The sequence below is a fragment of the Capricornis sumatraensis genome, chromosome 2 (assembly GCF_032405125.1).
Source record: "Capricornis sumatraensis isolate serow.1 chromosome 2, serow.2, whole genome shotgun sequence".
Classification (NCBI taxonomy): Eukaryota; Metazoa; Chordata; class Mammalia; order Artiodactyla; family Bovidae; genus Capricornis; species Capricornis sumatraensis.
Window position 1 is genome coordinate 209,685,020 of NC_091070.1, and position 17,432 is coordinate 209,702,451.

Consider the following 17,432-nt stretch of genomic DNA (forward strand, 5'->3'; position numbering starts at 1 on the left):
TTGGCACAGAAGGCCCAGGTTCAGACCACTGCTTACCTGCTCCTGTCTCTTTCCCTGAGGCTCAGATCCTTTCATATCCCCCAAGGAACATTTCACGGCCCTCTAACTTAAATCCCCTAGTCCTCACCGTGGTCTGTGTCCATGACTTTGAGAGGTATCAGTTGTATCCTAGGTCCTATGACCAGGCTTGGAGAGGTTCAGTCACTCCCCAAAGCTGGACCACTTGGACCAGGCACCCAGTACACCAGACCCAGGTGGCCCAGCAGGTAGCTTAAAACTTACAAAACAGACTGTGTCCATCCACTCCACAACAGCAGGAGGAACAATGCCACATAAACTCACTCGCATACCCACATGCAGAAACTTGGCTTGCACGCATCCTTACCCGCCTCTAACACATGCTAGCAATACCCTTGCATATTCAGTTGTTCATATGAAGTAGGCGTAGTACATCCTTACTGGTGGGTCATAGGTAGAGGCCACTGGGAAACGGGTTTAGCCCAGTGCTTACTGAGCACCAACTGTGTGCCAAGCACCATGCTCTGTCCTTTATAGCCAGTTATCTTACTTAATTCTCATGGCCTCCCATGAAGGGGAGACGTCCGACACTCAGAGAGGCTCAGTACTCCTCCAGGCCACCCTAGCAATAAGGGATACATCCGGCTCATTGAACTCAGGTCACCAAGTGTTTTATCTGCAACCCACATCTCTGCCACCTGGACATCTGCGTTCTGCTTCCGCCCTAAGTTGGTAGCTCCTGGGCCCCAGCCCTCTGCCCCCTCCCTCCAGGCTCCAGCCCCAGCCCTTGCCCTGGTTCTTTATTCTCTAAATTCTAACAAGGTGTGATGCGAGACTTCTCCGGAGAAGCAATCTGAGATCCAAGGACTTGGTGTGTCGGCCTTTTTCTCTGCTGAGTCTTCTTTGAAAGCTTTTCCCCACCCTGCTCCTTTTCGCTCCCTCCTCCCGCACAGACACAGACCAAAGGGAAGGATGTGAGAGAGGAAATTGTCCTGCCTCCGAAACCCTTTGCTGCCGGCAGGCCTGGTGCTGCCTGCCTGCTCGCCCAGCCGGCAGCCCAGCCTGCCACAGAGAGACCCTCATTATGCCTCTTGTCTCTAATGGTCTAACAAGCCTTTGAAAGCCAGGAGCCATTCTCCAGAGCTCTCACCATAATTTTAGCAGCGCCAGCCGGCCTCTTGGCTCCCCACCCCCTCAAAAACAGCTCGAGCTTTCCCAGCATCAGCTTTGCTCATTTGATGTGAATCCCATCCCCCTCCGATTTCTGGCCTTTCATCCCCTGCAGCCGAGCCTGCTTTCCACCCCTTACCTTCTGGCCAGGAAGGTAGGAGCCCCCCTTCCAAGGTCAGGATGAGGAGACTTTCTGGAAGAGAGGGGATTTCTGGAGCTGCTGGAATGACACAGAATGCCTGGAGAGAGAGGAGAGGGACAAGGGTCTTCATCACAGACCCATAAGTAGCATCACAGGACGATCATCAGTGCACCACTCACACAACTCAATTCACACCCATCCGTCAAAGCCTTACAGCAGTCCTGGTAAGGTCAGTATAATTATCCCCACACTACAGAAGCAGACACTGAGGCTCAGAGGGGTTAAGTCTTTGCCCAAAGCCAGAAAGCCTGTTGCCGCAGAGTTGGGCTTCAAACCAAGACTTGCTGGACTTTTAATCAGGGGTGGCACACACAGGAAGCATGAGGGAGTGAAGCACGCTGGATGGTAGGCAGCAGGGGGTGGTGGGGACAGAGGCAAACTCGAGCACACACCTGGAGAAAAGAGTCATTACCACTGGGCTTCAACAGACCATGCCAAGCAGGAATGCAGGCCAGTGCTGTGGGGGTTCATGATTTTAGAGAGTTTCAGATCTTCATGTGATGCCTCATGGCTTTTATAAGTAGCCACTAATTTGATTTTTTAGAATGCCGTTGAGGTCAAGCACAGCCCATCTGTAGTGTGGAAGTGGCCCTCTGTCCCCTCCCCTCTGTATGCCCTGTGTCCTTTGGACCTCTGCTTGCTGGCTACCAGAGAGCTAGACACAGCTGCGCAAGAGACAGGGTCTGTGAAGGGTGAGTAGGTGTCTAGATTCTTTCTGGGCAGCTCCAGCAAGACACAGGACTGTCCATCCTACCAACTGGCTGGCCTATGCCTGGCTAGCATCAGGGGTCTAGGCATTGACCAAGGCCTTTCTCTGTGAGAAGAAAAGGGAGGGAGAAAAGGAGGAAGGGCTGGAAGGCGTGGGGAGGGACGCTGCTTCCCATCACTTAGACCAGGCCAGCTGGCACTCATGACGAGGAGATAATCCTAAGTGCTTGACCCCGGAAGCAGGACTGAGGGCGAGCCACCAGTCCAGCCCCTCAAGAGTCACATTCCAGCCAAATCCAGTACAGATGAGAGCCCCCGGGAAGAGGTGATCCCAGCCACAGTCTACACCTGTCATCTGGGGCTGGAGTTTAGCCTTCACCCTTCAGGGGAGATAGGGTATCTCCAAGTCAGTCTCTGCCACTGACTTGCAAAACTTGGAGAACCCCTCGTAGCCACAAGCCATAAACCCAAGATCCATCATTCACTTTGGCGGCACCTCCCTTACTGTACAGCAGCCCTTCCACCCCTCTGCCCTCCTGGGGCACTGGAGTTGGAATCTGGGCCCTTCCACCCCCTGACTGCAGGACCACCGCCAGCTGGAGGGCCCAGGCTGCCTCCCCGCCTGTGAAGTGGGCATCTGCTGCTCTGTCTGCCCCTCAAGGGGTAGTGAGGACCCAGGTCTACAACAAGACTTAATAACCCAGAGACCCATTCTAGACCAGTTATTTTTATCATGGTAAGAAATTCCACCTCCGGGAATGTATCCTGTTGAAAGTCACCACTGAGCCTCACTTTACATGCATGTGTGTGCTTGGTCGCTTCAGTCATGTCTGACTCTGTGTGAGCTACCCATGGACTGTAGCCTCTTCTGTCCATGGGATTTTCCAGGCAAGAATACTGGAGTGGGTTGCTATGTCCTCCTCCAGGGGATCTTCCCAACCCAGGGATCAAACCCATGTCTCCTGCGGCTCCTGCACTGCGGGCAGACTCTTTACTCTTCCCCGGTGACCCACCGGGGAAGCCCTGCCTCACTTTACAGTCCTCATGAATCCAGAAACCCTTCTCAGCAAAGCCCTAGACAAGGCTGCCCTTTGGCCTGGAGACTCATAGAAGTGTGAGCAAGGATGTTTCTTTCAGCAGAGTGTATCACAGTGGAAAAAAAGGGCCAGGCTGTGTCAACAAAAGAGGAGTGATTAAAAACACCCATTAACTGAAAAATTACACAAATGAACTTATTCACAAAACAGAGATTCACAGGCATAGAAAACAAACTTATGGCTACCAAAGGGGATGGTGGGAAATGGGGAGGGGGAGGGTAAAAATTGGGAGTTTTGGATTAATACATACACACTACTGAACAGAAAGTAGAACAACAGGGACCTACTGTATAGCAAACGCTATACGATCACACACGCTATGCTCAATAGCTTATGATAACCCAGAATGAAAAAGAATCTGAAAAAGAATACGCATTCAGAACTAAAGCTATATGCCTGAAACTAGCGCAACATTGTAAATCAACTATACTTCAATATTAAAAACATATTTTTAAAAACCCTATTAAGTAGTTATAAAGAATAAAGGACATTAGGAGTAACTGGTCTGCAAAGAGGCTGATGGCTTATTCAGTGAAAAATCAAGACCTAAGACATTATTGTGGTATGATGTGATTTTTTTCTATGTAAAAGGATGATTACATGTATCCTATCGATCTATTTATGTACATATATATTGTGTGTGTGTACATTTAAAAAGCAGGGCTCATGAGATCTCATCAGAAATCACCTTTGCTTTGTCCTTCACCCACTTGTCACCCACCTGCCAGGAGAAGGAGCTGGCAACCCACTCCAGTACTCTTGCCTGGAGAATCCCATGGACAGAGGAGCCTGGTGGGCTACAGTCCATGGGGTCGCAAAGAGTCGGGCACGACTGAGTGACTAACACACACACCTTTCAGTGTGTACAGAGGAGAAGTTCTTTGCCCCAGTGGAAGCTCTGCTGGGACCTGTCACTTTTTGGATTACTTCCAGAGCACAGAAACCCTAGGTCTCTCTCTGTAGCACAAGCACACTTTCAACTCAGAAGTTAGAAGACTATACTGGAAGTCAGTTAGACTATACTGGACTCTACTGAGTCCAGTATAGTCCTCCGCGTTTCTGTCGTCATGCACAGTTCAGACTTCTCCCCTTGCCCCGTCGCGGGTCCGCTTTGGCAGTACCTCCTTAGTCGGCCCACTGCCCTATGGCTTCTCTCTGTTGGAGTCTCATTGCCTTTCTTGGATACAAGTCGCGATGGATCTCTCTTCTGTATAAGCCCATCTGGTCCAGGAAAACAACCTTAGCCCTGACCGCTCCAGGCCTGCAGGCCAGTCCTGTGCAGCAAGGACTTACTCTTCTGTCTCTCGTAGAAAACATGCATCAGCCCAACCCCTGCCCTCCAGATTTCCCAGCTAGCGTCCACCACATCCTTCCCAGGCTCTCCCAGCCACCCTGTGGAAGCCACTCTCCCTAGACTTCACTGTGGGAATGCAGGGGCCCCTGAGTACACAGCTCTCCAAAGGCTTTCTCTAAAACCCTTCTCACAACAGCCTCTCATCTCCGCTCTCTTCATCCTCTATCTCTTCCTTGTGGATTTTTAGAGCCTCTAGCCAGATTGTGGTCATTCCCTTTGAAAATCCCCATCTTGATTTGAAGCCTCACTTTGGAATTTCCTATTTGCAGGATCTTTCCACTTCGTGAAAACCAAATTCTTTTCATGTGAGCATTTTGGTGATCAATGTTTAATTTACTAAAGCTTTTAGAAGAGAGATGGAAAGTCACAGCCTCACTCTTAAAACTCATCACACTTTAAAAAACAAAAATAAATTCCATCAGACATGTCTCTCCTTCCCGGTCTCTCATCTTAGCATCTGACCCTACACCAGCCACTCTGAACACACCCTCAACAGCCACGTCAACCACACCAGTCACACCAACCACACTAGACTGGTGGGGACTTTCTCCAGAGTCTCTCAATCTCTCCAGACTGTTCCAGCTTCCTCCAACTTACATTTTCTCAACTGGAATTCACACAATAAACAAAGATCCCTCCAGTTATCAGGACTTATCTTCCTTAGAAGGCAATGGGGGTGAGGAGGCTTAAATAACATTTTTTTTTCCTGTCATGCATGTATTTGTATATTCAGAGAGAAAAATCTGAAAAAAACGATATAACACATTGTTCTTCCCAAGAGGTGGGATCATGGAGTACTTTCACTTTCTCATTGTGTTTTATACTGTCTGAATATTTTATGAAGAGTGTATTTTACTATTTTTCCATTTCAAGGTTTTTAAAGTATATAAGTAATTTAAAAGCCTATTTTCATTTTTCAAAGTTCATGCAATACATACAAAGCAACAGGCTTCCATGAAATTTCTTCTGTTTCCCCTCCCCAGAGGTCAGTAGTGATTTTTTTTAGATGTGGATCCTTCCAGACTATATATGCATTTGTATTCAAATGTACATAAATAGGAATGCAACTGTGTCTTCAGGAATCTATTTATGTAAATGTGATCATATTGTTCTTATTTTTATCACTTAAAAAAAAAACAAACAATATGTGTTGTAGATCTTTCCCTGTTGGTGCATCTCTTCTAACGGCTGCGTGCGGTTTCAGGGTGCGATTGTGGCGTAGTCTATTTAATCATTCCTCTATTGAAGGACATTTAGCTTGTTTCCAGTTTTTTGCTATTACAAACAATGCTTTGATAAACACCCCCATGCACTTCTCTTTATGCTCCTGGAAGAGTGTTTTTTCTACGATGGATAATGAGTCGCAGAATTGCTAGGTTGAAGGGCATGTGCACTTTTAATTTTAAGAGATACTGCTGAATTACTTTTATCACCAGAAAAGGGCACTAACAATAAAAAACGAGAAGCAAAATGATTCTGGTTTCCCATTCCCTGACTCCCTAGCAGAACAATGAGGGAATTGATGCTGAAGTGGTCGGCACATCACTGTTGGCTAAACCGCCAGCTTGTAAGGCGTGAACACCCCTTCCTCCCTTCTCCCCGAAGATTTGCTTCATTGCTGCCCTCTTTCTGCTTCAGGTTCAGCCCTTACGAGTGGTACGACGCTCACCCCTGCAACCCCGGCTCCGAGGTGGTGGAAAATAACTTCACTCTGCTGAACAGCTTCTGGTTCGGAATGGGGTCCCTGATGCAACAAGGTATGTGTGCCCTTAGAAGGTTGCAGACACCTGGATGCTCAAGTGTGTGCCCTTTCCCAGGTCCCTGAGCTCCACGTCTGCTGGAGCCAGCTGGACTGGCTCACTGTCTGAGGCTGAAGCATATACCAATACCTGCGGCAGGCAGGGCTCATCCCCAGCCCCTCCTGCTCCAGCTGGGATGGACATACAGCATCCTGCAGTCAACCTGCAGTCAACCCCCTGATTCTCACCACCGCAGAATCTGCCTGAGCAAAGCTGGGCTGAGGATGGAGGGAGCCTGGAGGCAGGGAGGCTGGGTGGAAGGCCACTGCAGAAATGAGATGGTGAGACCTGAGCCAGGGTAGTGGCTGCGGGAGTGGAGGCCAGAGATGGACTTTGAGAACTTCAGGATGTAGCGGGGACTGGACTTGGTGACTGCCTAGCTCTGGGAGCCCAGTAGAAGGAAGGGGGCACATCTGTGTTGGGGCCATTAGCCTGAATGCATCAGACCTGGTATACCCAGAAGGATGCCATTTTTCTCACATCCTCCTGAGGGAGGTTTGGGATAGGGTCCCTGCCCCCTCACCACCACCACCACCACCCCCACCCCCACTCCCCGCTGGTAGCCTAGCTTCTGGAAGGATTTGCAGCTGCTCAAATATCTCAGAAAGCAGAGCGCCTGCAAGGAGCGGAGGCTGGAGGACAAGCAGTCAGGAGGGGACCCCAGCCAGGAAAGAGCCCCAGAAGAGCCCTACCCCCACAGTCCCTGATGACCAGGAGCCAAATCCTGATTGCCTCTTGTCTACGGAGTCACTGTCAGAGCCGCTTATCTCAGGGAATGGGATGGAGGCAAGGACCAAAGTCTCTGCCTGGGTTAGGGCCCCACAAAGGGACAAAGGGGGCCAGGGAGGGAAGGAGATACAAGGGGCAAAGACTGTCCCTGTCCCTCCCTCACGTGTGTATCCTCAAGGCCTGGCACAAACCCTGGTCCTCAGTAATGTCTACCAGCAAGTGCCTCAGGCATGCATGGCTGATGTTATCTCAGCGCGTCCTGAGGGCCCACGACCTGCCAAGCCTTGTGAATGAAGGACCCTGGACCCGAGCAAACTCTCAGCCATGACAGAGGCAACAGAGCCTGATCGAGCTCGCCAAGCAAACAACTAAAAGAAGTGATTCTCCCTTTGGGGGCACCTCCAGCCCCTTGTTTGTGGGAGGGCCAGGCGGATGAGGCTGGGGTGGGGGTGGGGGAGTGGTCTCTGGCAGCTGGGAAGTGACAGGCAGCTTGAGGGGGACCACCTCATTCTGTCCCCACGACTAATGAGCGTCCTGAAGCCTCACCTTGCTGCTCTGTCCATCATCTCTGCTCAGTGGCAGTTAGGAAAGAACCTGAAGGCCCCTCCACACAGTAATAGCTTCTCTTCCACCTCCTGCTGCTATTCAAAGCATTGGCCCCTGATGTATTCCCCGCGAGGTTTTGATTAGGAGGGAGAAAAATGGTTATGTATTTGAAAAACTCTCCCTTGAGTGATTTCTTTGAGAAAAAAAAAAATCATCCATATCAAAGCAGACGCTCTTCAGATGCAGGTCCAAATATTCTGGAAAGTTCAGGAGTCACTTGCTATTTAAATCTCTTGAAAGCCGCCTAGTTAATTACTTCAGTTAAAAGGTTTCAGCTAAACTGTGCTCCGCACCCAAGGTCGGGAAGGAAGAATGATCGGTACTCTTTCTATTTCGGCAAAGAGCTTCGAAAAATGTTGATTTTTCTCCTCCTACAAAGCATCGTATAGCAATCTTATATTTGTATACCACTCACATTTCCAACACACTTTCCCCCTCAAATTATGTCATTGCAGCAGTATCGTGAGGCTGGGACAGGAGAAGGACGATGCTTTGCTGAGTCCCAAAGAGAGAAAATGACGGGCACAAGAAAACACAGACAGCTAAGGGCAGGATTTACTCAAGAACCCAGGGGTTCTTGAACGTGGGACACATTCAGGTGTTCAGAACCTGGGACCACACGTGTGGTTCACAGATATGCATCAGAGCGTCTGACATGCCTGTGAAATAAATATTCTGCTTGTGTGTTTTTTTATCAAGCAGTGGTTCTTAAATTTTAGCCCAGATCAGGATCACCTAGAGGGCTTACTGAACCCAGATTGCTGGGCCCCATCCCTAAAGTAACTGATTCAGTGGGTCCTGGGTGGGACCTGAGAGTGTGCATTTCTAACAAGTTCCCAGGTGATGCTGTCAGTCCAGGAACTACACTTCGAGAACCACTGGTCTAAGGAAGAGGTCTCAGCTGTTACTAGATGATCAGTGGAGTCTGTGACCCCGAGGACCGAGCGGCCCTGGTCTGGGCCTTGTCAGGGACCACGTGTCTCCTCCTTCCTCCCAGGGTCTGAACTGATGCCCAAAGCCCTGTCCACGCGCATCATTGGTGGCATCTGGTGGTTCTTCACGCTGATCATCATCTCCTCCTACACGGCCAACCTGGCTGCCTTTCTGACCGTGGAGCGCATGGAATCGCCCATAGACTCTGCGGATGACCTGGCCAAGCAAACCAAAATCGAGTATGGGGCAGTCAAAGACGGGGCCACCATGACCTTCTTCAAGGTGAGACCCTCTCCCTCCCTTCACTGTCCTTCCTTAATCACACAGAGCCAGAAATCCCAAGGGCTCAGCCCCTCCCTATTTAGGAACAATTGACTTTGGGGAGCTGTAGTGATATGGCTAACTGGATGGGTCCCAGTGCAGATCCTAGAAATTTCCATACCTGGGACAAGCAGCATGAATATGCTGTGTTTCCCTAAATCATCAGAGGAGAATATCAAAGGAAGCTGGAGAAGGGGGAAGGAGAAGCATGGCCCAGAAAACACACAAACAGGCCCTGGGGCCAGTAGGCTCCCTGCTCTTGGCTTTGCATCTCAGTGGCTTTCATCTCCAAGAGGCTGACCTGAGCTTGGGGTGAGCTGGCAACACCGAGAGGGCAGCAGGGGTGCATCCTCCAAGGAAGGCTTAAAACTTGAGCAAGCATTTACGGATGTCTACCAGCATGTTACACTCGTGGAATGCTGGTGTCCAGGTAAAGCCTCTGTCACCTGCTTAGGTTCCTGCTTTTGTGGGGATCTGGCCATGACTTCGTTGCGTCCTCCTGTTTTGTAAAGCTCTGGCTCACTTCCTTAACATTTTTTCACCTTCTACAAGAGTAGCTGAGGGTTTAGGAAACTGGCTGACCCTGACTACCAGTAGCTATAAATGTTCCCCAGGAAATTAAGGTAATAATAACTATACTTGGCACCACTAAGAGCTCACAGTGGGCCAGGCACTGCGCTGAGCTTCATTTAATCTTCATGACAAATCCCGTGAAGTAGGTATTGCAGTTATTTCACATGTGTGGAAACTAAGGCTCAGAGCCGTTAAGCGAGTTGTCCCAAGGACTCACAGCTGAAGCAGCCTGGGTCTGGCCCAGGTCTGCCTTCCTCTAGAGCCCATGTTCTAAGCCGTGGTTCTCAGACTCAGTGTGTGTCCAGATCACCTGGAAGGCTCAGGAAATGCCAGGTTGCCAGGTCCCAACCTCTGCAGTTACTGATTCAGCAGATCCAGGGGCAGGGCCTGGAATGTCCATTTCTAATGAGTTCCCAGATGATGCTGATGCTGCTGGTCCGGGGACCACACTTTGAGAATCACTAATGATTTCTCAGAAGTGGTCAGAATTGGGACCTCTGTGGCTCTGAGTCCATTCATTCATGTATTTATTTAGTAGTCAATTGCACTCAGTCAGTCTGAAAGCCTAGGGTGTTTTCCTTTCCACTGGGCCCTGGTTCCCCATCCCCTAGCCCTTGCCTCCTTCCAGGCTAAGCCTCTGAGTGATGGATTGAGCCTCCAGTGAGGCCTGAGTGAGGAGAGAAGGAAGGGGTTGGGTGGAAAGCCTTCTACCTCCTGGGCATGGCCACTCTCCTCCCCCTCCCCTGCACCCCATTCCCCTCCCCTACATGCTACCCTGACCTCGCCTGTTATGGGCTCTCCCTGGTGGCTGAGGTGGTAAAGAATCTGCCTGCAATGCAGAAGAGCCTGGTTCAATCCCCAGGTCGGGAAGATCCCCTTGAGAAGGGAATGGCAACCCACTACAGTATGCTTGCCTGGTGAATTCCGTGGACAGAGGAGCCTGGCAGGCTACAGTCCACAGGGATCCCTTCTTAAAAGTAGAAGCAGTTCTGTGCTTAGTGAGGAGGAACGAGAGGAAACAGACTCCCCTCTGGAATGCTGCTACTGGCAAACGCAGTCTTCCTGTGAGGTCACCCCCATGTATTTATTTATAGTGAAGGGGAGATAAAGCACTGTCATAAGCACACTAGGGGCTCTCTGGGACGCTGTGTATGTATTCATGAGGGTGAGCAAGTATGTGAGTATGTGACTGCATGCACGGTGCATGGAGCAGTATATGATGTGTATATGTATATGCACATGTGTGCCTACACACGAGTCAGCCTGTCTGGGTGCTCGTATGTCTTTCTGCTTGACCACAAGTGTCTGCATATATGCGCTGGTGAGCACATGTGTGCCTGTGTCCCTGTGATCTGGGCATGTGGACACGTGACTATGACTGTGTGAAGTATGAGCTTGAGTGTCTACATGTATATGTATGTGGAGAGTGCACACATGTCTGTCTGCTTAAATGTCCCCATGGGTGTGCTTACATAAGTGTGAGTGGGGGGATGGGCCCATGTATGTGTGTGTGTGTGTGTGTGTGCACATACACGCACACGCCTGCTCCTGCCAATCCCCAGGCTGCGGCCCAGCCCTTTGACTATGCCAGAGCATCCCTCATGCATTACACATGAGCCCGTCTCTAAGCAGAGCTCCCGATCAAAGGGAAGCAGCATAAATAAGCCCAGTGCAGGCTCATTGGCGCTGATTGGATGCCCTTGCCTCCCTCCATGTAAGATGCTCAGATTGGCTTCCAAGAACCCGGTCCCTGCTCCCCACCGAGCTGCTGTCCTCGGCATCAAGCAGCACCTCCCGCAGCCCGCGCCGCCCTCACCCACCTTCCCTGCAAATGGTGCAGCGAGGAGGGCAGGGGAGGGACGCAGATGCTACCACCCAGCTGGGATGCTGGGGCGGAAGGGCCCAGGCTCACCAGGGCCTTGGGCCAGGAAGAGCAACTGCACAGCCCCTGAAGAACCAGCACCCCTTCCTCACTCTCCTGATTGCCAGTGAATTCCGCTTGCTATCTGGCCACCTTGTCTCCTGCTTTACTTCAAATGAAGTGCTTCCTGCCCAGCCTCCCTACCAATGGCATCAGCCATGGGACTGTCATATAGGCAGAGAGGAACCTGAGTGCGGCTAAACCTCGGATGATAAGCTAGAAGCAAAGATCCTCCCAGAAGGTCCCTGGACAAACTTCCTTCCTCCCTGCCCCACCCCTACCCTGCCTTGCCTAGTCGTACGTTCCACTCCCAAGCCCTCCTCCTCCCCCGCACCTGTACCGGGCCTAGGGGTAGCCTCCTTATGGTAGCTTTCAAATTAGAGCTGGAAGGAAACCTGAGTTTAACCTAGAGAATCAGAGGCCCAGAGGGGCTGGGTGAATTGATCGAGGCTCAGTGGAGCTGACGTATGGTCGGTTACTCTGTCGGCACACACACTGCCCCTCCCACATCCCCTCTAGGGTCTTCTCCTGGAGGGGCGGGCCTCTCCCCTGCCCATGAGTGTGTACTGCAAGGTTGGCACTAGGGTTGAACAGGAATTGGCTCCAGAGGTTGCCATTAGATGTCCTGGAGACACTGGCAAAGTCCACAATTACGGTAACATTTATTGAGCACTTACTGTGCGCTAGGCAACGTTCTAAGCACTTTATCTGTATTCACACCTATCATCCTCATGACATCCCTAGAAGGCAGACACTATTATCACCCCCACATCGAACATATGGTGAAAGGAAGGCTCCAAAAGTAACCTGAGTTCATACTTCTTGCCTCACATCTCACAGCCGGTGAAACGCAGCATTGGGATTTGAGCCCAAGTAGTCTTGCTCAACGGAGAAGGCGATGGCACCCCACTCCAGTACTCTTGCCTGGAAAATCCCATGGATGGAGGAGCCTGGTAGGCTACGGTCCATGGGGTCGCACAGAGTCAGACACAACTGAAGCAACTTAGCAGCAGTAGCAGCAGCAGCAGGCTGGCTCAAAGGCCTGTGCTCTTTGTCCCTGTATCCATAGCATTTCTTCAAGGAGCCAGCTACCATCCAAGAATTCCTTGGGGGAAGGAGTGAAGCCGTATACTCATAGCCTAGAACAGTCCTGGTACATCGTAGTTGCTTAAATACTACGTGTCGAGCGGATGCCGTTGTTGCATTAAAGGATGGAAGGAAAAGACGTCAGGAAGCAAGTAGAGCAAACACAAGAGACCATGGTGAGGCTAGGGCCCAGCAGGGAGCACCCCTGAAGGTTCCAGAGCCCAGGGCAGATGAACTTTGGTTCTGCGGTTAGCCTGTTTCCAGGTTAAGCTGCAAACTGTCTTAAAAAGCATCCCCTGATGGAGAGGAGCACTCAAGGGAGAGGACGCATCCCCATCCAAAGATGGCAACAGCAGGAAGTGGGGCGCCGGTCTCTCGGGGGACTGCAGATCCCTCGCCCCCTACTCTGTAGCCTGGGAGACGCGTGGCTGGAGGCAGCCCATCATTCCAAAGGAAATTTCATTTGAAGAGTTGTCAGGGAGCAGCAAGCATCACAAACAGCGTCTCCTGTGTTGTGCTCCCTCCGTCTTGGAAGATAAAAATTAATTAGGAGATAAAAAAGGAGGCCTTTGAAAGCGCTGTTTGGCTGTAAAAATATGTAGGCAAAAATGTAAAGGAGGATGTGGGGAAAGCGTGTTCTCGGCAGGGAGGGTTGGGGAGCTTTGAAGAGAGAGGGTGTCGGAAGGCAGCTTCTCCAAGGATTTAGCCCTCTTTGGTCTCGCGGTAGGAGAGACATCACACATGGGAGACTGTGTGTGAGCCACAGCTGCTTAGGAAAGCGACAGAGCTGGGGACCAAGACTTCCAGGCTCCCAGGGTCCCTGGCACCATCAGGCCCCACTGAGGCCATAGTGTTGCCCTATGCTAGCAACTGAGTCTGGAAGGTGCCTGGAGAGGCCATCCAGTCCAACTCCCACCTTCCAGCTGCTCAACAGACTATGCCCTGGGCTGGAAGTCTCAGGAGGGTGCCCCCGAGCTCCGCTTCTAATTCCTCCTGAGCTGATTGCTGGCCTCTCTGATGGCACTTAGCAGAAGCAGAATAGGACAGAAATGCAGTGACCAGGCAGAACTGGGTGTGGTGCAGCCTGGCACAGTCAAGTCACATCAGTCTTAGAGTCAGACAGACCAGGACTCGAGTCTTGGCTGTTGTCTCTGCCGGGTGACCATGGGGAAGTCATGTTATTCCTCTGAGCCTCAGTCTGCTCACCTGGATGACATGGATTCTGAGTCCCACTGCACCACAATTAGCAAGGAGATTCAATGAACTACCGTATATACCAGGGCCAGGCACACAGAGGCAAAGGCTTTCTTCTCTGATGTCCCTCCGTGTGGCTGACCCAGAAGATGGGCAAACGGGCTGGCTCCTTTTCTCCTTTTTCCCTGTAGTCCCCTCCTGAGGCAAACAGGAGCCCCATGGAGAAACCACAGCCCGTAGACACCTGGAGAACCTCTCATCTTCCAGGTTCCTCCAGATTAGGTCCGGGCGGCATTGTGGAGGATATTGGTGCCTCTGTCACAGAACGGCTGTCTACCTCTGCACAGAGCCGAGCACTTCAGGGGAGCCCAGAGGCCCTCAGAATAGAAGAGACCCAGAGCAGGCAGCCCGAGGGGCAGTAACAGGTGCAGGGTCAGCCCGGGGATGATGGGATGTTATTGAGAATGACTCGGTTACTGGTGAGCTCTCTGTGCCTTGGTTTTCTCGCCTATGAAATGGGTATAATAATGATACTCCACGCACCCCCCCCCATTGAGGTGATTTTTGAGAAGATTAAATGGGATAATTTATATAAACAACTTCGAGCCATACCTGACACCGGATACACATGCAAGGAATGTCAGCTCTTTTTGTTGTTTATTCTCGGTGATACACAGCCCTGTTGAGCCCATAGATATGATTTTAGGGGCCAGATATTTCTTATATAGTTTAATTAGTGATCAGCATTTTAAAATAGGGAGATTTTTGCATTAAAAATAATCACATATCCAGCTTCTTGAAAACATGAAAGATGGAGTGTCACTGAACCAGCACTCATGCCGAGAGATAGACTGTCGGGAGCCAAGAGGGCACTCACCCTCTCCAGCTTACGAGAACTCCATTCAGCTGTATTTACAGTATCCCTGCCTGGACCCTGTCAGCCCTGGCATTTTCTACCACTGAGTCTTATGTCATTTCATTTCTATAGGAACTCTGCACTCTAGAAATTATTATCCCCAATTTCTGGATTAGAAAACTGAGCCTTACAGAGAATTAACGAGGCTTAAAAAGATAGAATGATGCCAGCCATTCATCAAGCACATCCTAGGAACTTAGCTCTATGCTAAGTGTATCCCTATTTTACCCATGTGGAAAGGGAGGTTCAGAGATGTAACATCACTTGCCTGTGGTCACAGAAGGAGTTGGCATTTGAACCCAGGTAAGTGTGACACCAGAGTCCATGCAGAGGGACCAAGCTCTCCCATCACCTCCATCCCCCGCCTGCAGCCCTCACCTCCTCACTCTCCCTACAGGGGCCAGTCTGCAACCCTTACCTCCTGACTCTCACCCGCACAGGCCAGCCTCAGGGGCTCATGCAGTCTGTAGAAGCAGCTGCTAGGCCAGAGGATCGGCAAGTCTGTGCTGGGAAGGTGGGCAGAGCCCCCTCAAGGAGCCCCCTGATCCCCATGAAAATAACCCAAGAGACATGGTTAACTGCTGGAGTATGTGGATCCGATAAGGCCAAAGACTCCACATCCACGGATAAGAAAGCCAATTAATCTGGGGAAAGGTCTCCTCTCCAGTATGGAAAATACCCAAGGTCTCGCATGGAATCACACTGCCACTGCCTCCCCGCATACATTCCCTGAGATTCAGCTCCCTTTGGAATTGATTTATGTTTATATATATACCTATATACATTTTCTTGTACAGAAATGTTAAATTCTCAAGATTAAATATCTTCAGTTGGGGAAAATCAATTTACTTCTTTGAGAAGGCTAGAATTGAAAGTCGTGAGCCTGAAACTTACTTTCTTGCCAATTTCACTGATAAAAAAAGCCTCTCCATCCTGGCGTGTCGCCCTGTATCAGCTGCTCCAAACGATTCCATTAATTGATTGGGTGACTGGCCCTGAAACAGCGCTTATTAAGGCTCCCACTGGAGCTGGGGGACAGGCAGGATTGCACTGGAGCCATAGTAATGTGGGGCCATCCCCTGGGGTGGTGACTACTCGGGCCAGTGATGGAACTCGGACCTCTGGTGACCCGGCCCAGGAAGGTGGGAGAGGGGGCCGAGATTCCAGGAAGGGCCCTGGCTGTAACCCTCCCTGCCTCCGAGGTACCAGAAGGAAGTTTCCCAGGGATATACTTGGAATCATGGACTATCACTCAAGGACGGGACAGAATCTAAGGGGAATTAGAAACCATGAGTGGGTTTTGTGGAAAATGGGGATCCCAAGATATGAGACAACACAGGAGGTGGCCTGTCTAGGGAGGCAGGTTTCAGGCTCACCTGCCTGCAGGTGATGGAGGTAGTGAATTTGTTGACACTGGAGCCGGGAGAGCCGAAACTATTGAAATCAGTATCACAGCCAGCTTCCCGCTTTATTGTTACTTTTCATCTGAACTGGCCCAAGTTCTCTGGTGTCCTTTCCCACCTTCCTCATCCTGGTCCTTTACCTGCTGCAGGCGTCAGAGCCCATCAGCCCCAATACCAGTCCCTGCCCCCTCCAGCCTCCAAGGGAAATTTCTGTCTACATTTATGATGGGGTGTTCCTGGGAAGAGCTTATGTTTTGATGTCTGGCAGGCCTATGTATAGGAGGAACTAGGTGTTGGGGTGTTAAGGAAGAGGATTCAGGGAAGGGTTTCCAGAAACAGGAGAAGTTCTCCCCTTCTGACACAGAGAGAATGGGACAAGGCTCCCTGAATGGTTCATTGTCAAGTTACTGATGGCTAGTTGTGGGGAGAATGAGTGGGTAAGATGGGTGAGGTGAAGAGGTGCCAGGATGGCTGGTGATGGGTAGGTGGATAAGAGAATGGGTGGGTACTGGATGGATGGATACATAGGTGAAAGATTGGGTGGGTAGTTGTATAGTCCGTAGAATGAATTGGTGTGTAGATAGCGTGAGAGAGACTAGGTGAGAATATGAACGTGACGAGTAAGAGAATAGATGGGTGGGTGGGTGGATGGATATGTAGATGGAAGGATAGATAGTTAGATGGATGGATACATTAGGAGATATAAGGGGAGCCCTGAAGGCCTCAGCCACTCCTAATTCCCACCTCTAGGAGAAGAAGGACAATTTGGAAAGCAGGAGAGACTGGGATGGAAAAGGAGTTGAGGTGCTGAAGTCACTGATGAGAGAATAGCATTTAGTTTTTATATGGCTCGGGGTTCCCTGGTAGCTCAGGTGGTAAGAATCTGCCTGCAATGCGGGAGACCTGGGCTCAATCCCTGGGTTGGGAAGATCCCCTGAAAGAGGACATAGCAACCCACTCCAGTATTCTTGCCTGGAGAATCCCCATGGACAGAAGAGCCTGATGGGCTTGGAAAAGAGTTGGACACGACTTAGCAACTAAGCAACAACAAACCGAGAAAGCAGAGTGCCTGAGGCCATGTGTCCCCGGCAAGCAGGAATAACTGGACTGGGATAATCTTATGAGAGGAATAGTTGCAACTGATTATCTGAGAAAGCAACTATTTTGGGAATAAAAGCAGCCTGTGTCAGCATGCGTGTAAGAGAGTATATCAGTTACCTGCTGCTACATAACAAATTACCCCAAACTTAGTGTCTTAAACAATAATAGTATGACCTCTCAGTCTGTGGGTCAGGAATCAGCACAGCATAGCCGGGTCGTCTGCAAAGGGCCTCTCACAGGCCAGGATCGAGGTGCTGGCTAACGCTGCACCTCCAGGTCCACCTTTCAAACTCACTCAAGT

The 17,432-nt window shown here is 50.5% G+C and overlaps 1 protein-coding gene across 1 annotated transcript in view; it reads left to right on the plus strand.

Moving 5' to 3' along the window:
- The window catches only part of GRIK3 (glutamate ionotropic receptor kainate type subunit 3), a 240,443-nt gene that overhangs the window by 213,313 nt on the left and 9,698 nt on the right, over positions 1 to 17,432 (plus strand). The window contains exons 12-13 of the mRNA XM_068963655.1: positions 6,188 to 6,306; positions 8,681 to 8,898. Of these exons, the coding sequence (XP_068819756.1) occupies positions 6,188 to 6,306; positions 8,681 to 8,898 (337 nt within the window). The remainder of the gene's footprint in view (positions 1 to 6,187; positions 6,307 to 8,680; positions 8,899 to 17,432) is intronic.